This window comes from Vidua macroura, chromosome 9 (genome assembly GCF_024509145.1).
Source record: "Vidua macroura isolate BioBank_ID:100142 chromosome 9, ASM2450914v1, whole genome shotgun sequence".
Taxonomy (NCBI): Eukaryota; Metazoa; Chordata; class Aves; order Passeriformes; family Viduidae; genus Vidua; species Vidua macroura.
In genome coordinates, this window is record NC_071579.1 from 30,346,932 (window position 1) to 30,366,092 (window position 19,161).

At 44.0% G+C, this 19,161-nt stretch overlaps 1 protein-coding gene and 2 long non-coding RNA genes across 3 annotated transcripts; 1 reads left to right on the forward strand and 2 right to left on the reverse strand.

Annotated features, from left to right (window-relative positions):
* Nucleotides 1–363: 363 nt before the first annotated feature.
* TM2D1 (TM2 domain containing 1) lies at nt 364–13,335 on the reverse strand. The gene is made up of 6 exons (XM_053985079.1): nt 13,082–13,335; nt 11,738–11,807; nt 9,151–9,259; nt 4,776–4,867; nt 2,517–2,590; nt 364–1,314 (listed from the first exon to the last, which is right to left on the reverse strand). Exons 1-6 carry the CDS (start codon nt 13,202–13,204, stop codon nt 1,204–1,206), a joined length of 579 nt encoding a protein of 192 aa, XP_053841054.1. The 5' UTR covers nt 13,205–13,335; the 3' UTR covers nt 364–1,203.
* A 181-nt stretch (nt 13,336–13,516) lies between these two features.
* On the forward strand, nt 13,517–15,151 carry LOC128811440 (uncharacterized). The gene is made up of 2 exons (XR_008438349.1): nt 13,517–13,690; nt 14,160–15,151. It is a non-coding gene; the product is annotated as an uncharacterized LOC128811440 (long non-coding RNA).
* Nucleotides 15,152–15,487: 336 nt separating this feature from the next.
* On the reverse strand, nt 15,488–16,175 carry LOC128811441 (uncharacterized). The gene is made up of 2 exons (XR_008438350.1): nt 15,976–16,175; nt 15,488–15,863 (listed from the first exon to the last, which is right to left on the reverse strand). It is a non-coding gene; the product is annotated as an uncharacterized LOC128811441 (long non-coding RNA).
* Between the last annotated feature and the right edge of the window lie 2,986 nt (nt 16,176–19,161).

Here is a 19,161-nt window from a genome sequence, read left to right on the forward strand (position 1 = left end):
CCACTTAGGAATCTCGTTCTTGGGAATTCCCTTAAAAGTACAGTTTGTGGATATATTAATGAGGTTTAGTTTCACCTGAAAAACAAAAAAAAATAGGCCAAATTTTTGTAAAAAAAAATTACACTGAAGTTTCTATGGCGTGGGTTTTCCCCTCAGTTAGTGCCAGTTTTCATTAGAAGGTGAAGACAATGCTTAAAATTGGTCAAATAGCATGAAGATTTTGTTGACATGTTTTCTGTCTGTGTGTACATACTTTTCCTGAAAGGAACATCCAGTGAAATCCTGGTTGTCCAAAAGACTTTGGTCAAACAGCTTTGAAAGATACTGAATTTATTGCACTGAAAGACAACTGAAAACCCAAAATAAGAGCCTTTTAAGGGCTTTAATAGCACAAAGAATTCACTCTTTTGACACTCTCTAGCTGTAAAACACACACATCAATTTATTTTCAGGAGAAAAAAGGTATTTATTTCACTATGGGTGGTTGCAAGATAGGAAAGGAAAAAAAAATCAAAATAAGCAGAACAATTACTTGTTTTTCTAACCTCAGGGCACCCCAACATCCACCCTCCTTTTTTTGTGATATGTCATCTATAGTTCTATTTTTCACACATCCATATTTCTACTATTGATCAGCACTTGACCAAATATTGCAACTTGGCCAAAATTTAAATAAATAATTGTTTCAATTAACAGAATTGTACAGGGTACACCAGCCTAAGATTTAGGGCTCTTTGGGTTTTAACAGGATGGAAAAAAAAGGCAGTTTAAAGTTAATTTCCAAACTGCCACATGGACAGACCCCCAAGTGCAATCCCGGCCCATCCATGCTAAAACTCTTACTGATTTCAGTGGAATAAATATCTGCGTATTTATTATGAGCATCTCTCTGTAACACTGTAAATGACACAGACACAACATCAGTGCAAATTGCAACAGTCTGCACGTTTCACAGATGATGTAACTCAGCAACAAACCCTCTGCTCCCAGAAACAGAGCAGTCCCAAAGTTCCACCTCTGAGGTAAACTTGTCCACGTGAGGAACTTTCACATTTTATCATCTTTGTTCACCGCGCATTTAACATTCCGTTCTGACGAGGGGCGATGAGCAAATCCTCAGCAATTCCAGCGGACCACTGGATCCAGCTGTAAAAACAAGCTGCACCTATGGATTTGTGCCGCTCCCTGGCAGAGTTAGGGATATTAGGGATAGGTCTGCATTTTCCTGAAGGTTGCATTGGTGATGCTGAGGCGGGTCAGCCTGGCCCCGTAATAATCGATGATGTAACTGGAGCCGTCGGAAGGGCCAACGATCTGCAACAGAAGAAAAGAACCAAGACTTTTCAATATGAAGTGAAATATATACTTTGTGCTAATGTCTCAATTACTGCTAATTTTCCCATCATAAAATTAGTCATGCTTAATTAGTCAAACAGAAACTAGATTTATTTTGAAGTTATGCTGCAGTTTAACTGTTTTAGCGAGCGCTGTCTCAGAAGGAACATTTCCCCTGGGCTTCTAATCAACCAAATTACACAGCCAGGCACTGGGACTCGGCTAATCCGATGAGGATTTGAGGCACAAAACCAGCCTAACAAATGAGTGGGCTCCAAACCACTTTTCCTGAACAAAGGAAGGTCGGCAGCAGAGAATTAGGCTGATGACAAGTGTCTTTGAAATACTGAACAGGTAAGGAATGAAGAGGAGGAGGAAAGATCATGGAGTTTTTGTTCTGGAAGTGCTAAATTGATGTGGAGTCACCAGGGAGATCAACAAGGAGAGATGAAAGATACTCTCAACTGGATCTGTTAAGTGCTCTGGGGCAGGATCACTGCGAGAGCAGAGAAAGGAGCTTGAAAATGCACACAAAAGACAGATCCAAAGTGCACACTTTTAAAATATTTTCCTACAAACCCACAGAAACAACTCCCATACCCACAATGGATTTTGAGTTCATCATAGCTGATTTGCAATTCATGCTAAATGGCTGCGCCGCTGAATAAAACAATTTGGCAATTTCATGATGTCACAAGATGTCACCCCAGCTGGGGATTTAACCCTCATGAATCCCTCAGTCACAGCTCTCTGCTGATGAGGGACTTGAATTTGCAGGAGAGGTGGAAAATGGAAGTGGCAATGTCTTCTTTCATCAGCGTAAAGCACAGGCAAACACAGAACTTGAGGGTTCTGGGAACAGCAGGACATCCCATGCTGAGTCCAACACTCTGCCTCACATAAAGAGGTTCTGACCACTTGAATTTATGGTGCTGTGGCTTCCAAGATATTCATTGTCCCTATTTATAGATGACTAATTTAAGTTTTAATTCCAACAGCAAATATATTGATATTTTGCGTCTATATTCTACAACATCAATCTACAAACAGAGCCAAAATAAATGCCCTGATTTTTCAATATCCAGTGGTTCTTAAGGCCAAAATGCTAACAAAATGTTAGTAATCAAATCAAAGCTTTAAAAAACACAGATTTGTATCCTGTTGTGAAAGCCCTGACTTACCTGCATTGAAATAAGTATGAAATCAATTAGGCTCCCAATTCCACAAAACCCTACAGTGCAGAACTTTAATAAACCTAAAAAAGAAAAGTAAAATTTAAGGTAGCTTTAAGTAATCCCTGGGATTTCATCACTGTTGGCAATCACATCCAAACTCTCCCCTCACCCCACAAAATGTGTTTATATATATACATCTATCTAGAAGCAGACCTAAAGTTAAACTTCTTTAGTTATTAGAGAAAAAAAAAAAACAAACCACATATTCATCTTTCTATATCCTGAATGCACTTTGAAGATTTTAAATATTAACCATTTTTTTACCATCTAAATACTCTTAAACAAGGAAAGGCAAAAGCTGATAATCAGGTTACTGAAATATTCCTTTCACTGAGGCACAGACAGACACCAAGGTGTCCCACAAAGCACCTCCTCTCCCCCAGGGCTGTTTATGGGGCTGCACAGGGGCCAGAGGAGGGGAGGAACTGCATCCACTGCAGGAAGAGCATCCCACTGCCTGGATTTGTCTCTCATGGAAGAAAAGTCCACGTGCATCCTCCCCTGTGAGGCCCTGGCACAGGTGCCCAGAGAAAGCTGTGGCTAAATCCCTGGAAGTGTCCAGGTTGGATGGAGCTCTGCACAACCTGATCCAGTGAAGGTGTCCCTGCCCCTGGAACATGCCAGCTGGGATTTTAGGAACCCAGCAGATTTCTTACCACTGCTGCAGCTCCACCTTACTTAAGGAATGGATGGAGAACTGTTTCTGAACCTGGCATTTATTTCTGGAGTGCAGGGTAAAGTTGGCTTTTTTTCTTCCTCCTCACTTCCCTCCCTACAAGCAGATCACACTGAGAAAATAAATTGCTCTAAAGCACAGAGGGGAAAAAAATAGTGTTGTTCTACAGTAATAACTCCTGGTTCGGTTCACAGTGTGTGGGAGAGGAAGAGGTTGCCTTCCTGATTTCTTTATACTCAATAGCTTGTTTGTATTTGTGTGCTCTTTAAACAAAAGAGAAGGGGAAAAAAATAAACCAAAGAGCATTTACAGTCTTCGTTACACTTGCAAAAAAGATTTCAATGCTATTAACCTTTCTTAACCATTTTTTGCCAAGGCACAGATGACCTGAGAAATCCCTAATCAGTCACAGTAAAGGAATCCAATGGGTTGATTTTTATTCTTTTCGACTCTTACCTATTTGCTTTTCAAAAGATTGAAAATCTGGCTTTGGAAGAGTTTAATTTTAAATATTAACTCTGACTACTGGGTACAGTATAATCCAGTAGGGTTAAAGCATTAGCCATAAAGAACTTCTACAAAATAATTAAGGATTTATGATTCTATAATACCACAATATATTAAAAATAATTACTGCAAATTATTATTCCAAATCCAGTGGTACAAATAAATAATGCACCTTATTGACTGCTTTCAAAAATGTATCTTTTTGTTACACAGATGGACAAAGGAAATGCTAATTATAGAATCACAGGGATAAAAGACATGGATGTTAATCAAGATCACAGAGAAGGACAGATAATGTCATTAAAAAGAGTTGGAATTTAATGGGCAGAAAATAAAATTTCTGGCTGAAGTGACAGCAACACATACAGCTTTTTCCACATCATTGCTCCATCCTATCTACACTTAAATTCACTCCCTTTGTCCAGCTCAGAAACAAGGCCAGTGAAGGCAGTCCTGTCATAATAAGGTATTTCCATTACTTAAAAGCCAGTGGCACCATCATCCTGGGAATGAGGTCCTAAAAACCAGAGAGAGGGTTTATTAGAAATCCCAGCTTCTGCAGAATTGTTATTAATACCATGAGCTATCTTGAAGGTGTGCATTTGCCAGAATAAATTCCATTTCCCAAAACACCAGGTTTACTGTAAAATCTGTCCACTTTTTTCCTGGTCAAGTCTCATTTAAGGCTGGCACGTGAGGCAAAGCCACTTCTGCTCCAGTGCCTCACAAAAAATGCTGTGATAAAGCATCAATGCAAAGCAAAACTTTGAGTAGCAATAACCACATTTATTTATTAGGATTTTATCTGCTGGACACTACATCTCCATTTGTCACCACTCCAACAGAAGAGCAGGCTGAGGATAATGCAGCACTTTGTCTCACTTGATCAGAAGTAAGGATTCTAGTTTTAAATATTAGAACTGTGACTGTCAGCCTTCATTACACAAAATATGAGTATACACATACAAGTCAGTCATAAGAATAAGATTTACCTCAAAGAAAAAATTAAGGAATAAACTTACCTAATGCAGGATATCCTAGATAAAATCTATCTGCTCCCAACCATCCAAGAAATAAGGACAGAGCCACTGCCACTTTGTAGGAGTATCCATTTCTGCCAAAAGAAACAAGCAATGTAGATAATGACTGCAAAATATATCCACTCATACTTTTGACTGTTAAAGTAGTGACTCATTTTCCTCCTGCTCTGGTTTAAAAAAAAAACAACAGACTTGTTATTTATCTTCAATTAACGGCCAGAGAATTGATAATGTTAAGCTTTCAAACTGGGAAGGCATCCTCCATAAAGGAACCTCAGCTGCTGCAACTCAACTGTACTCTTGCAGAATACAGATTATCCTGAAACTAAATGATGATTTCTTGTCAAGACATAATTCAGTTGCTGAACCGTCCCCAGCTTCACAGAGCAGTTCCTAACAGTTCAGCCCTACTGAGACAAGCCCAGGAAGGCAGGAGGTGTGTGAATACTGTCTGCAGGCATTAGTCTCACACGCAGCCAAATGGAGAGGAACAGGACAGGCAGGTGAGATGTCAGCAGAGACAGTAATTGCCACGAGATCTGAAGGAGAAATCAACCATGGCCACCGGCTGAAGAAGCTGCAGGAAGGATTCAACAAAAAGAGTAAGTAGTGGATTCACTCATTACACTGTAAATGGCACAAAGTCACAATGAAAAGAACTGTTGACAGCACAAAGATGCACGGGGGTAGAGAGGCACTCTCAAGTTAAGCTTCCCATGGTTAGTCATACAAAATAAACAGATAGAACAGACTTTTTCAGACTTATCCTAATTGGAACCATTCTTGCCAACAGCTGGAGCGATGCAGCCACCACACCACCTGTTAGTGCAGTCCCTGCTGGAGAACCTTGCAGTAATAAGGGAGCTAAAAACGTATCGCTCCCAATGCTGGAATTGCTGCCTCGGCGAACAGCGAGCTCCTGAACAGCAAACCCAAATGTAATTAGAACTGAAAAATATTCAGTAATTCACTGTTTTGATACGTGCATCACTATGTGCCAGCAATTATTTAATAGGCCCAAATTAAACTCTTGGTTGACAGTTGAATAAAACAGTCTCAAAAAGACAGTAGCTGACAAAAGTCCAAGCACTTTTATTAAGCTTTTTCAATGCCAAGTAGAGACCTACCTTTTTTGCTTATTATCTAAATTTGCTGACTTTAAAACCTAATGGCAACATTAAGTGATTAAACCATGACTTTTACCTCACTATTTGATACTTGGTGTTTATTAGCAACACAGAACACACAGGGCATTCCTGGAACCTAATGTAACAGAAATTATCATCTTTAGAACTGTCTTGATTCTGCTGTAAAGAACACTAATGGGTTTATTTAAAACTTGAGGTAAACTGTTGGAAATTGTTTATCAACTACAAAGTGTCAACAGCCCTCCAAGGACGCTAAAGCATAAAAAGAGCTGTTATATAAAAAATAGGAACATGGTTTAATTTTGCTCCTGATCACAGCTAGTAATAAACTGAGCCCTTGCCTATGCACTGAGGTGCTTCTGAAAGCACAACAGTTTCTGCAACCTCATCAACATCAAACTGACGGGCAGAAGAAATCCAGTATGAAGGGGAAGCATGAGAACACTGTGACAAACAAGGCTGCATCCACTCTGCTGTTTCCTTTGGCTTACTCCTTCAGACAAAAGCATGCACAGAGAGTAAACCAGTGAGTAGGAAAATGACACATCCCGGGCATCTGAAGGAATTTCTACAATTGGGTAAAAAGATGCAATTTCTTGTCAGTTCCTCTTTTGATTTTCTCTTGCTCCTCAGCCTCATCCAACCTTTATTTTTTCTGCATGTGTTTCTTCCAGCTGCCCCATTAAAAACCTTTCCTCCCAGCTCTTCCACAGCAGTTGACAAGAGCAGGTGCTGCTGTAGGTTGCTCTTTCAGGGTCTCTTGGCTCTGCTCAAAGACCTGTCCACACTGAACCCCATGAATTTCACAGAGAATCACTCCACGGCCTCCTTCCCTGGAATGGCAACACTTGAACAACAGACATTTCAACTCTGCAGCATCAGGGCCTGCACATATTAAGTAAAATATACAATAATGCCAATCTGGGGGATTCTAGAATTTGCCAAAAATAAGATGTACCTCCAAAACATCAGATTAAAGCCAAACCTAAGCAATCTTGACTCCCAATACTTCTTTGTTGGAACAACCTTACAAGCTTTTCCTTGAATTACTACTACTAAGATTACCTGAATTTTAACACATTCACTCACACAAACATGGAACATCTCCTGGTCTTGCTCTAAAATAAATGGACCCCAGAACGTAGCCAGAACTAAATTACAGTTTTGGCTACGGACAACTTGCTGATTTGTCCTTCACAAAAGCTGGGGATGGAGAGTCACCTGCTGTCCCCATGCTGGGACAATCCTGCCATGGGAAGATGCCTTCTCAAACTCATTTTCTGGCTAAATGATGTGCAGTTATTTCTACAGTTACAGTTGCTACCAAACTCAGTAGGATGCTGAAAAATCTCCAAAAACCAGTAGAAAAGGCAGGGCTATTGTTGTAATAGTAAGCTGGAGATTCCTGCTTAAAATAATATTTCTAACACTTAGATAACATTCAAAGTGCCTCATAAAAGGTCTGTCAGTGACTGGACCACTTTTTAAATAAGTGTACAGATGAAGGATGGTGATATTAATCTTGCTGCCATTTTTTACAGGTTTTAGGACATTATGAAGGACACCCTTGTATAACTCTATCTACATTCACAGTTGTATTTTACTGGAATTTTCAGTCCAAAAAGGGTTCTCTTCTCTTTCTGCCATACCAGCAGTTGTGGGGCTGGAAAAGTCACAATGAGTTGTTTTGGCAGTGTAACCATTGATTATTCATTATAAGTAATAGTCATGATCAAGTAAAAAATAGTGTAAGAAGGATGACATTTCTCTGCCAACAGACCTGGATTTTAATAAATAATTGTAAAGAAAAGCTACCTTTAAAAAGTGTTTCTAGAAAATATACTAAACCAAAAATATATGTATACAAAAAACCTCCAAACATAGGAATTACCATCTAATCTAAAGAGGAAGCAATTTCACTAAACTAGTATAGCTCATCTTCTCCTCAGCCCCCATCACAGATGGGACTGAAACACAATTGTTTCTGGACAAAAATGTGACTGACGTCTACTTTGCTGGCATTTAAATCTGATTAGATGTAATAATATGTTTTCTTCAGTTTGCTGAGCTTTGACTGCTGAGAAGACTAAATACAGAGAAAATATTTATGAAACTAAGAGGCAGAGCTGTACTTCTGAGTCAGGCAAATTACTGAGCAGCAAGTAGCACATCAGAGTTATCTGCCCACTAGAGTGATAGGGAGTACCCAGTATTTCTGGAGTTTTAATTTCCAAAGATTCCAGTAGGACAAAAGAGAAAGGTTCCAGTGTGAATCCCAGAAAAAGAGGAAACAAATGGTAGTGACAGGTGCTGGCTGATCATTAGCACTGGCCAGTTGGAACATTTACTGTTATCCAGAGCTCTCCATCACTCACAATGTGCTTTAGAAAAACGAGGTCCACCATTCATGTACCAGAAACAGGCTCTTAAAAGACACAGTGGATTGGATTAAACAGAAAAGTTGTTTCAAAACAGAGAACAGTTTCTCTTCTAGATTTTGGGGGGGAACTGCAGAGATCCTGTAGCTCCCCTAAAATTAATGCATAATAGAAGTTCAGCTGCAGCTACAGGCACACTTTAAACTGGCATGAAGCACTGAGCAGCACAGCCCTGTCCAGCCCTCCTTTGTCCTCTCCGTTTTATCCTTGAGTCACCCTCATCCCTGCGCTGGCACGGGCACTTGAAGCCACTGTACTGTGACTCAAACTGGGGAACTGATCCAAGGCAGCTCCCTGATGTCCTGGGGTCTGTCAGGGAACGGGATGGAGGGTGTCCCCAACAGCTCCTTCCAGCAACTGTGCTGATTTTAAGCACACGTGAAATGTGGCCTCAGCATTTGGAGCAAAATTTTGCCAAGTTATAGTACGAAGTAAAGCGAAGGTAAAAGAATAAGGTAAAGCAAAGACACAAACGTAACTAAACAACAAAGAAAATGTACAGACAGACAGATTTCCCTATAAACATGCACATTTAGAGCGACCTGGTCTAGTGGAAGGTGTCCCTGGCCATGGCAGGGGATGGAATGAGATGGGCTTTAAGGTCCCTCCCAAGCTAACCCTTGCCATGACCCTGTGTTGCATCCCTGTAGTGCTTATTAGAGAACTACTGGGCAAAATGTGCATGGTTCTGCCTTACCTCTCTTTTCCTTCTGCCAAAACATCATACAATTTTGGACAAACTTCAGGTTTTCAGAACCAAAGAGTACTCACACATTGCGACACTCAATAGGCTTGTAAAATCCAACTTCATGTCCCGTAAAGACTTTCTCTATGCCAAGGTGATCTTTGCAAGTAATATTTGGTGCTGGCAGACATTGAACTGAGGACAAAAAATTATTTGATATTAAGGGATAATTGACACTCAGAGCAGTTTTCTGACTACACACAAGTGAAACAAATTAAGTTCTACCGTGCAACAGTCTTGATACAAAGCACAGTTCACACACAATAACTTGTTTAAAATATTTTTTTAAGCCAGTCCTACAACTAACTTGTAGTTTTTCTTCGCTACATTTTAAGCAAAATATACAAACCTAATTGCTGCCCCAATTTTGTTGTAATTTCCACTCTGGCTTCAATATGAGGCAATGAGAAATCTGAAGCTGACATACAGAAAACATTTTCATCATGAGAACGGTCAAATATTGGAACCAGTTGCCCAGGGAAGTCATGCCATCACCATCCCTGGAGGTTTTCAAGGTCTGACTGCACAAAGCCCTGAGCAACCTGGTTGGAATTCAGTGCCAACACTGCTTTGAGCAGGAGGTTGGACTATGCAACCTCCTGAAGGGTCTTTCTACCCAAATTATTCCATTATTCTTGACGCTTCGGGGAATCAAAGTGGAAATCACAGCAGAAAGTCACACCTGCTAAAGTTTGCAATATTTTACCAGAATATTAATCACTCTCCAATGCTGTAGTCTGTTGTTTTAAAGGAAAAAATATCTGTCCTTTACCCACTTTCTATCAGCTTTTAGTTCTTGTGAGTCCTGTTGGTTAATTCCAACAAAACTGCAAGCCAGGTTTAACATTCCTTCCAGATTTTCCAGTAATGCACACAGGCAAGAGATGGATTTTTTTAATGCCTATCTGGATTGCATAGGGCCAAAAAATAAAATAAGATTTGAGTTATGTGTGGACTTAAGTGTTATAAAATCTTACATGGATTTTATAGCCAATCCCTGGAAGTGTCCAAGGTTAAACAGGCTTGGAGCAGCCTGGGATAGTTGAAGTTGTCCCTACCCATGGCAGAAGGTAAAATGAGATGATCTTTCAAGTCCCTTCCAACCCAAATCATTCCATGATGCTACTGATCAATGTGCCTAATCCAAGGCAATTACAAAAATATACATTATTTCTTGTAAAGTAAATTAAGCATGGAAGTTTTTACTGTTGTTAGAAGAAACCCATCACAGTTAAAATATATTGATACAGGAAAGGCCACAGTTTTCTTCTCAGTGTCACTCCAAAGACTCCAAACCTTCTACTCAATGACTCCTCTTTGCTGCTTTGAAATAAACCCTTGTTTGTCTGGGTAAGGGATCGCAGAAAGCGATCAGGAATTGTAGTGCTTCAAGTATGATCCAGAAATTAACTTTTTATTACTTAGGTAGTACTGAAAATAAGCAATTCAAATACTGTGAGGGCAAATCTAAAAACTGGTGTGTGTATAAAAATGCTACACAAAGAAACAGTGTTAATTAATTCAGCAACTTGTTCTACTCTGAAGCTTATCTCCTGTTCCAAAGTGCAGTGTATTAAATATAATCACATGGTAATTAGTTAAACAACTGATAATCTTGAGTTATGATCTATCTCAAACTGTGCAGTATTTTTTCTGGCCTCTGACTGCCCATTTATAGTCAGGGACCCAATGTTAAAATGATGGAAAGAACTGAAAAAAATCTTTTAAAAGGATCCATTGTGCAAAGTATTTACATCCAGTGTCTGAAATTATTTGGAAAATCTTCACTATCCCAGAAGAAAGTCATTCAGCACTTATAGGAAGCAAAATATGAACACACATGAATTTTGTGGACTCCCCATCCCTGGAAGTGTCCAAGGCCAGGCTGGACAGGGCTTGGAGCAGCCTGGGGTAGTGGAAGGTGTCCCTGCTCGTGGCAGGGGTGGCACTGGATGAGGTTTAAGGTCCCTTCCAACCCAAACTGTTCTGTAATTCCATTATTTTAAAACAGGGGTGCACATAAAGCGAACTCGCTGTGCTATCAAACGCAGACCATTTATTTCAATGCCTGGCAACATCAAAGAAGTTAAGCACAAGTAGGAAAATAAGTAATCAAGTTATGAATTTTTTTGTTGTACTGTGAAGTATGTCAGAACTGAACATCAAATAAATGTGCTTTCAAAACAGAGCCTCCTGCACCAAAACCTGGTGATGATGGAAGGCATTATGCTGCCTTAAGAAAAAAACCCTTAAAAATTAGAAGATTTTGAAGGCTGTTCTGTCACATGTCAATTCTTTTAATAATTATATGCAAAATCAGTATGACAGGAATGGTTTGCTTTAATCACAGTAGTGCAGGACAGAGCCTAAAGGGTGTAACATACATTGAAGAGATTTACCAGAAACCTCACTTACAAAAGTACCAATCAGAGACAGTGTATTTATTCCTTTTTAGTAAAGCACCCAATCCACACAAGTGTTTTGGGCTTTCAGACTAATGATATTACTAATCCCATCTTTTATAAAGCTCATCAAGTAGATACACAAATGGGTAAATTGAACACTTCCTTGGAAAAAAAGCAGTTAATCAATATATAAGTTAGAAATCCTTACCATATGCCGTGTGATTTGTGCAATTCATTGGTTCTTGTGTGCTATTGTCTATTTTAGGCTCATCACACATATATGTTCAGGTAATTGAGGAAAACACTTTTCGTATCAAACACTACAACAGGTTTAACAGTAATTTATTCCACCCTCTTTAAACCCCGAGGATTTAAGATGCACCTTGATGTTGGTGCCTCCCCATCCCCCAAAAGAGGAGCAGCGCATTACCATGCAGCAAATCTGCTAATCCAATTTAATACACCAATATATCGCATAAGCCTCGCGTTTAATTAGTGCTGCAGTCAGCACTACCTAAAGGAACTACAATATTTATCAGTCACAGCCTCTGTATTTGGAGGCAACAAGGTAGCACACGCCTCATCTGGTCTTGTTCCCTTATTTAAATACCACAGTGCCTTGAAATTGAGGCATTGGGTTGAGGAAATTTCATCTACGGGAACACACAACGAACACGTAAAAATGAGCATCTGAAACACCAGGAATTTGGTGCAGGAACAAACTGAGAAGGAACTGACTTCCAGAGGTCTCAACTCCCACAGCCAAGTAAAGCAGGAGATGAAGCAAGCTCTTCCAAGACTTGCTCTCCTGACGCTTTTGATCATCAAAAACTGTCAGCTGCCATCAACCAACATGTTCTGGGGAGGGCAAGAGGTGCCTTGGAGAGCCAGGAGCCTCACACCTCCTGCTCCTCGGAGCTGTGCAGGGCACAGAAACATACTATTTCCTGAAAAAATTGGCAAAGTCTCCACATCTCGCTCCTGCAAATAATAAATAAGGCAGAGTGGTGGCAGAGCGAGCTCTCTCATCCCATGGCAATCTCTTTGAAGGACATTCCAAGCACGCGCTGGTGCACACACAGTACCACCAGAAATCACAAAATTAATTAGGTTGGAAAAGCCCTCTGAGACCATCGAATCCAACCTGTGACTGATGCCCACCTTATCACCCAGATCAGAGCACCGAGTGCCACAGTCAGTCGTTCTTTGAACACCTCCAGGGATGGCGACTCTGCCACATGTCTGGGCAGCCCCCTCCAATGCCTAATCACCCTTTTTGCGAAGAAATCCCTCCTGATGTCCAACCTGAACAATCCCCTGGCGCATCTTGAGGCCGTGTCCTCAATTCCCGCACCCTGAGGAGCCCTGTCCCGTTCCTGCCAGCCGAGACCTCCTCGGGGCTCCAAACCTGAGGCTTTCCACGACCCCTCCGCCCTGCCCGGCACCTCACGGTCCCCATCGCCCCTTCCCCTCCCCACAAGCGGTGCCCCCGCCTCGCACCGGGCCCACCGCCACAACAACCGCCCCCGATCCGACCCCGGCCCCGCTCAGGATATTGCCCCAGCCGCAGCTCCTCGCACTTGAGCGGCGGCTCCGAGCCCGCCGCTCCCTCCAGGGCTGAGAACCAGAGGAGAAGCAGGACCAGCGCCTCAGCCGCGCCGCTCCGGGCGGCCATGACGGGACCGCCGCCGCCGTCAGCTGACCCGGGGAGGAGCGGAGCGGCCGCGTCGCGGAGAGAGCCCACGCTGGCTGCGGGAAGAAACGGAGGGGGATCCCGAGGTGTTCGTGGCTTGCTGAGGGTACGGGTTAGGCTTTTGGGTGGGCTTAAGGGGTGTTTTGAGTGGTGGTGGGGGTGACCTCATTAAATATGGCGGGCGAGGCTGCGCTGAGGGCAGAACGCGCCCTCACTCAAGATGGCGCTCGCAGCGCCCGGCCTTGGGACGGACGGGGTGGCGCCCCGAGTAAAGATGGCCGCGCCCGCTGCCAGCCCCGCGCTTGCCCGCACTAAAGATGTCGTGTGTGAGGGCCCGCGGCCCCGGCGCCGTGTGGGGATGGTGGGGACGCGTGAGGAGCCCTGAGGCGGCTCTCGCAGCGGGGCTGCGGCCGCTCCGGGTGCTGGCAGCGCGGGCAGGACTCGCCCTGAACCGAGCGGCGTGGCCGGGTGAGGGAGGAACGTGAGGTGAACCCTCCCCGCTCTAGCACCCACGCTATAGCCTTGGCCTACCTGGCGAAATCGCACCTTTGGGTGTACCCGCTGGTGCCTGGAGTTTACTGGGTACTTGAAAAATGTGTTGAAAAAGCCCAGCAGAAGTTAAAGGCGTGAGCTGCCAAACCTGGTTAACCCAGACTGGTGCATCCCCTGTCATCCAGTTGGGCCTGGTGTGCTGACACTGTCTGGCACACCCACAGCAGTCAGATTAAAGAAATAATTTGAAAATCTATTTTCACATAAAACTGCATTGTTAAAAAAGCTCTTTATTTCAATTTTTAAATGAATACCGAATTCCTGGAGCAGGCAAGCTTTTCATCTGCGTTTGCTCTTCACAAGGTATTTTGTGGTGATTGCAAACCTTTCCCTATTCTCAATAACGTGACAGTTATTTATTGTTTTTCTATTGTGGTTATTTCAGGTTTCTTTGGTGTTTGAAGGCATCAGTTTTCCACTTACGAACTGCTAAGGGATCCTGGAGTGTTTACAGGAGATGGAGAGGTCCTTTGGATTAAACACGCCCAGGAAAGGCAACACCACCGTCCCAAGCTTACATCTATGCAAGATGTTTCCTGAAAAACAAGTAGGGCCCTAAAAACTGGAAAACCAAACCTAAAAAGCTGGAAAAGCAACTCTGAAATAGTACTAAGGAGAACATCATCACTAGCCATCCTTTCTGGAAGTCTTTTGGGTTTTCTGGGCATTATTTTGGTGCATGGTGACTTGTCTGGAGCCTGTCAGTACCAAAGAAGGTACCAGATATTCCGAGAATCCGTGGAAGCGCGGATTTGAAACGTGTGGATGGCTGACAAAGAGCTCAGCCAGCCATGTGAAATATTGCCGTCTAACAGCTTTTTGGGAGATTTCACGTAAACTGAATTGGCAGCGTGGAGTTCAGCAGGCAAAGTATGCAAATGAAAATTGATACTCCTCTCAGCAACTGGAAGCGAAAGGGCAGGGCCGGAGCGCGCTCCGGGATGAACTCAGCCCTCGGAGATGGAGACGGAGGTGCACTGATGGGAAAAGTGCCCGGCTCTTCTGTCTGCGGCGCGTCCCTCGCATGGATAAATACACCACTCGCTGTTCATCACTGTCAGGAAAATTGTCACTTCTCACGAGCGCCACATTAATTAAAAGTGAGAGTTAGGGCCGGGGAGCTGAGCGCTCGGAATCCTTTGGAAGGGGGATGGAGTGGTGCGTTCTGAGCGTGTCGTGCGCTCTGGGGCGACTGCTGCCGCTCCGTGAAACGAAACGGGTGCCAGAATGAGGGGAAATCAATCTGAACTCGTGAGAAATTAATTGATTTCCAAACCTCTTGTAGCCCTTACCCCGTTCAGCCAATGGGGCCATGTAAGGTCAGCAGACGGGCTTGTGAAACTGCGTAGCAGAATAAAAATTGTATTTATCGACTTTGATGCGACTATTTTATGTGTGCATGTATATAATTTTAAGAAGTCAGAAAGCAGGCTGATGTACAGGTTTCAGAAAGCACATGCAGTTCACACAATTAATTTCAACTAAAATGGTGCCTGCTAGCAGGAATATAAATAAATATAAAAATATAAACATAAATATTATGTTATATTTACATCCAGTGTCTGAAATTATTTGGAAAACCTTCACTATCTCAGAAGAAAGTCATTCAGCACTTTTAGGAAGCAAAATATGAACACACATGAATTTTGTGGACTCTAATAACTAAATATATTATTAAACATAAATAAAAATATAAATGTATTTATAGAAATATATAATTGTAAATAAAAAAAATTGTTTTTATTGCCATCCTGAACAACATTCTGTGTCTTGTAAGCCACAGTGACACGGTGTGTTTTGGGGTGCTGTGGGGGAAGTCTTGCAATCCCTTTACTCCATCCGAGTTTTCCTATGTTTTTTTGCCATTCCCTTCTGTGAAGCGGCGGGGGCTGCGCTGCTGAGGCTGAGCAGAGCACATTATAATAAAAATATTATTATACCCATATCATTGTACACACTTCACCCGAGGACGTACACCCCTGTGTCCAAAGGGAACAGAGGCCTCACACCAAGCCGGCTCTACGTGCCCCTCTGTAGGGAGTTCAAAACGTAGAATCACGGAGTATCATTGAGTCTGGACACCGATGTGCTGCAAATAAGTGAAAAACAAGCTTTTCTACAATATTTACACGCGCGGCTCGCCTTCACTGCGGAGGCTGGAGGCCACACGGCAGATCCAAGGTACGGCGGGTCAGGCTCACCTGGAAGCTGACCAAAAAGTTCATTTCGGCTCTGAAGCGCAAGCCCTGCACTTCCCGCGGCGGCCAGAGCCCGTGTCCCGCCGGGGCGCTGCCCCCGCGGCGCCGGGAGGGGCCGAGGCCCGGCCGTCCCTCGGGAGGCGGCTCTCCTGCCGCGCCGCCCCGGCTTCCTGCGCCGCAGGTGAGCCGGGATCGCCCCTCGCTTCCCGCTTCCGCCCAGGTGAGCGCCGGCGGCCATCCCGCCGCTCCCGGCATCCCGAGCTCCCCGCATCCCGCCCCCGGCACCGCCGCCTCCCGCCCGCAGGTACCGCGACCGCCCCGCGAATGGCACGGATGGGGTGGGGTGAGACGGGAGGGGGGGGCACGGGCGGTCGGCGTGGACCGCTGCAGGAGCGAATTCCCCTTCGGACACGGCGGTGTGGATCACCGGGTGAAATGTGCGCGTAAAAATCTAAACCCCGTGTTTATCCCGAGTATTCCAGCCTGCCAAGAGGATGGAGCTGGGCTCTGCCTGGTGGTGCCAATCAATAGTACAAGAGGCAGTGGGTAGAAATTGATGCCCAGGAAGTTCCACCTGGATGTGAGGATGAACTTCTTGCCTGTGCGGGTGACAGAGCACTGGAATTGGTTGTCCAGAGAGTGTGTGGAGTCTCCCTCACTGGGGGCATTCCAGAAGTATCTGGACTCAATCCTGTACCTTGTGCTCAGGGATGGCCCTGCTTGAGCAGATGACCCAACTGTGTTTCCTTCCAACCTGACCCATCCTGGAATTCTCTATGGGTTTCCAACCATCTGCTTCCAGAGCCAGACCCGTGAACAGCAGCTTGGCCAGTCTAGCCGTGGCCAGGGTACCAGCCTGCGCTCATCCAGAGCCCCCCATGTGAAAGCCCTTCTGGCACCAGGGACCTGGACAAGTCCCTGACGCCCCAGTGAAGACAGGGCAGGGCTGTGTGACTCCCGATGGCAGCCAAGGGCTCTCCATGGCACTGGAGTCATCCTGGTGTTGTGGTGTGGTGCAAACAGTTTCCATTGCTCCGAGAGGCTGGCTCAGGGTGAGGAGAGGAGGGAAGTAACACACCTGTTGCAACACTTCCCATCAAGTGCCTGTCAGTCGCAGAGCAGGTTTTTACTTTGTTTACGGGTGGTTAATGGGAAAACAGTTCTTCCGCATTCCTTTTTGACTCGTGACCCTTGGAAGTTCAGCATGGTTCCAGGTCTAACAGCTCTGTTCCCCATGATTTGTTAGTTGTGTACACTGTCATCAAAGTACCTAGGATTTATTGAGGATGACAATATTTAGATACTGGAAACGAGTTTTCCACGAGGACAGGTTTCTGAGACCATGTTTTTGCTTCGTGGAGAGCAGCTTTGCCATGAGCTCTGACTTCTGTCAGACAGCAGAGAACCCACACTGGTGCTTCCCTAGAGGCTGAAGTCCACAGGAATTCAGGTTCTGCTTCCTAAATTTACTATGCCTGGAGAGTGAGTGAGGCTTCTCTTGATCTGCACTAAGACTGGTAATCACAGGTGCAGAGTGGTGTATTTTCTTCACTTTCCTCCCCCTGTAGTCACTATTCGTGTGTAAAACTCAGCCTGCCCACGCAGTATTGTTTTTTTTTCAGCAATATTTAGCTGTGACCCACTGCACCTTGGAGATGTGTGGCGTATCAGCGTTCAGGTACTCACAGAAATATTCCGTTTTTTTCCTTCTTTCAAGTGCCTGGGGCAGGCAGTGTATGCCCAACAGCATTTTTGTAAATCCTGCAGCATTGCACATAGCTGAGGTGGTTTCAGAGGAAAGATGTGTACGTGCTATGCTTGGTCTGACTGAATTTTTCTGTACAGTATAAGTAAAACTGAGCAAAACACGTGTTAGAAAAGTGGCTTTTCACAGTATGGAGTCACTTGATGGTGTGTAAACTATAAAATTTTGGATATCTGAAGTTCAGCTGATGGCATGTTAGGACAATTTAGGATTGAGATCACACTAACAAAAGCTGGTTTCCCTTGCTTTTGCTTTTATCAACTTTTAAACTGAAATTTTCCGAGTCAGAGGTCTCCGTGATGAGGAGGATGATATGCACTGTATTAGTCACTCATGATAACAGGGCCAGGAAAAATTCCAACTGCATTAGTGCAGAAAGGTGACTTTGGATCAGGATGAGCCCTTTGGCTGCTGAGGCTGGTTGTGTTAGAAGCCTTTGAGAAACAGCAGCAGTTAGTTAGGCTTTTTGTGGGTTTTAATATCCCCAAAGGTTCCAGCCAGGCTGAGGGGGGAGAACATCCCATAAGGCTGGACTTTTCCTGGAGGGATGCAGGAAAGGGTTGTTGGAGGCCAGGCTGAAGGACGTGGGGCAGAGGTGGTTGTGGCTGGGTGGGGAAAAACAGGCAGAAGAATCTCTGCTGGCTGAACCGTGTCCTCCTCCAGAGCCCAGCAGCAAAGCCCTCAGTTTCCAGCTTCCAGCAGCCCCTTGTGGAGGGCAGGTGTTTGTCGAGGCTGCTGATGGGATGTTGGGATGCCGTGCTCCCCCGTGGCTCTGGGATGTGCCGGGGCTCAGCGCTCCGTGTCTCCGTGCAAGTGGCAGGGGGTGATGGCAGTGGAAGACTTAAACCTTTCAGCTCTTCTGATGACCCTCTGCTGGCACCAGCATGGGGGAATTCCTTTTTCCTTGTGCTGCTTTTGAAGAAGATCCAAGTCTTGGGATTTCATACAAAACCTTCTGAAGCTTTCCCACTCCCTCGGATGCGTTGAGTTCAGCTCTCAGAAGTGAAGACAGTGGAACCCCAGATGGATGCTGTCCTGGGGTTACAAAACACTTAACCTCCTGAAATTCATAATTTTCTTAATGATTTTATGGTTATGTTGGAAATTGTGACATAAATGTTGAACTGATATTTCCAATAAGATAAATAAGCATCCATAGGAGTTGGAGACTGGAGCTGGGATGTGAAGTGCATGAACTGATTTTAACAGGACAAACCAAAGTGTTTTGGATCATTCTTCAAAATTAATATCTAGGAATGGGCTTTCTAATATATCAGCTGTTTGCTGACACTCTGCCTGGACTTAGAGTGTGTTTGGAAAGTGTTTAATGATAAATTGTTTGGGCTCTTAAACATAGAGATCAATAATACGTGGAGTTATGAGTTTCTCTGGTGCCCAAAAGCAGGTCTTAGAGACCTGTCCTC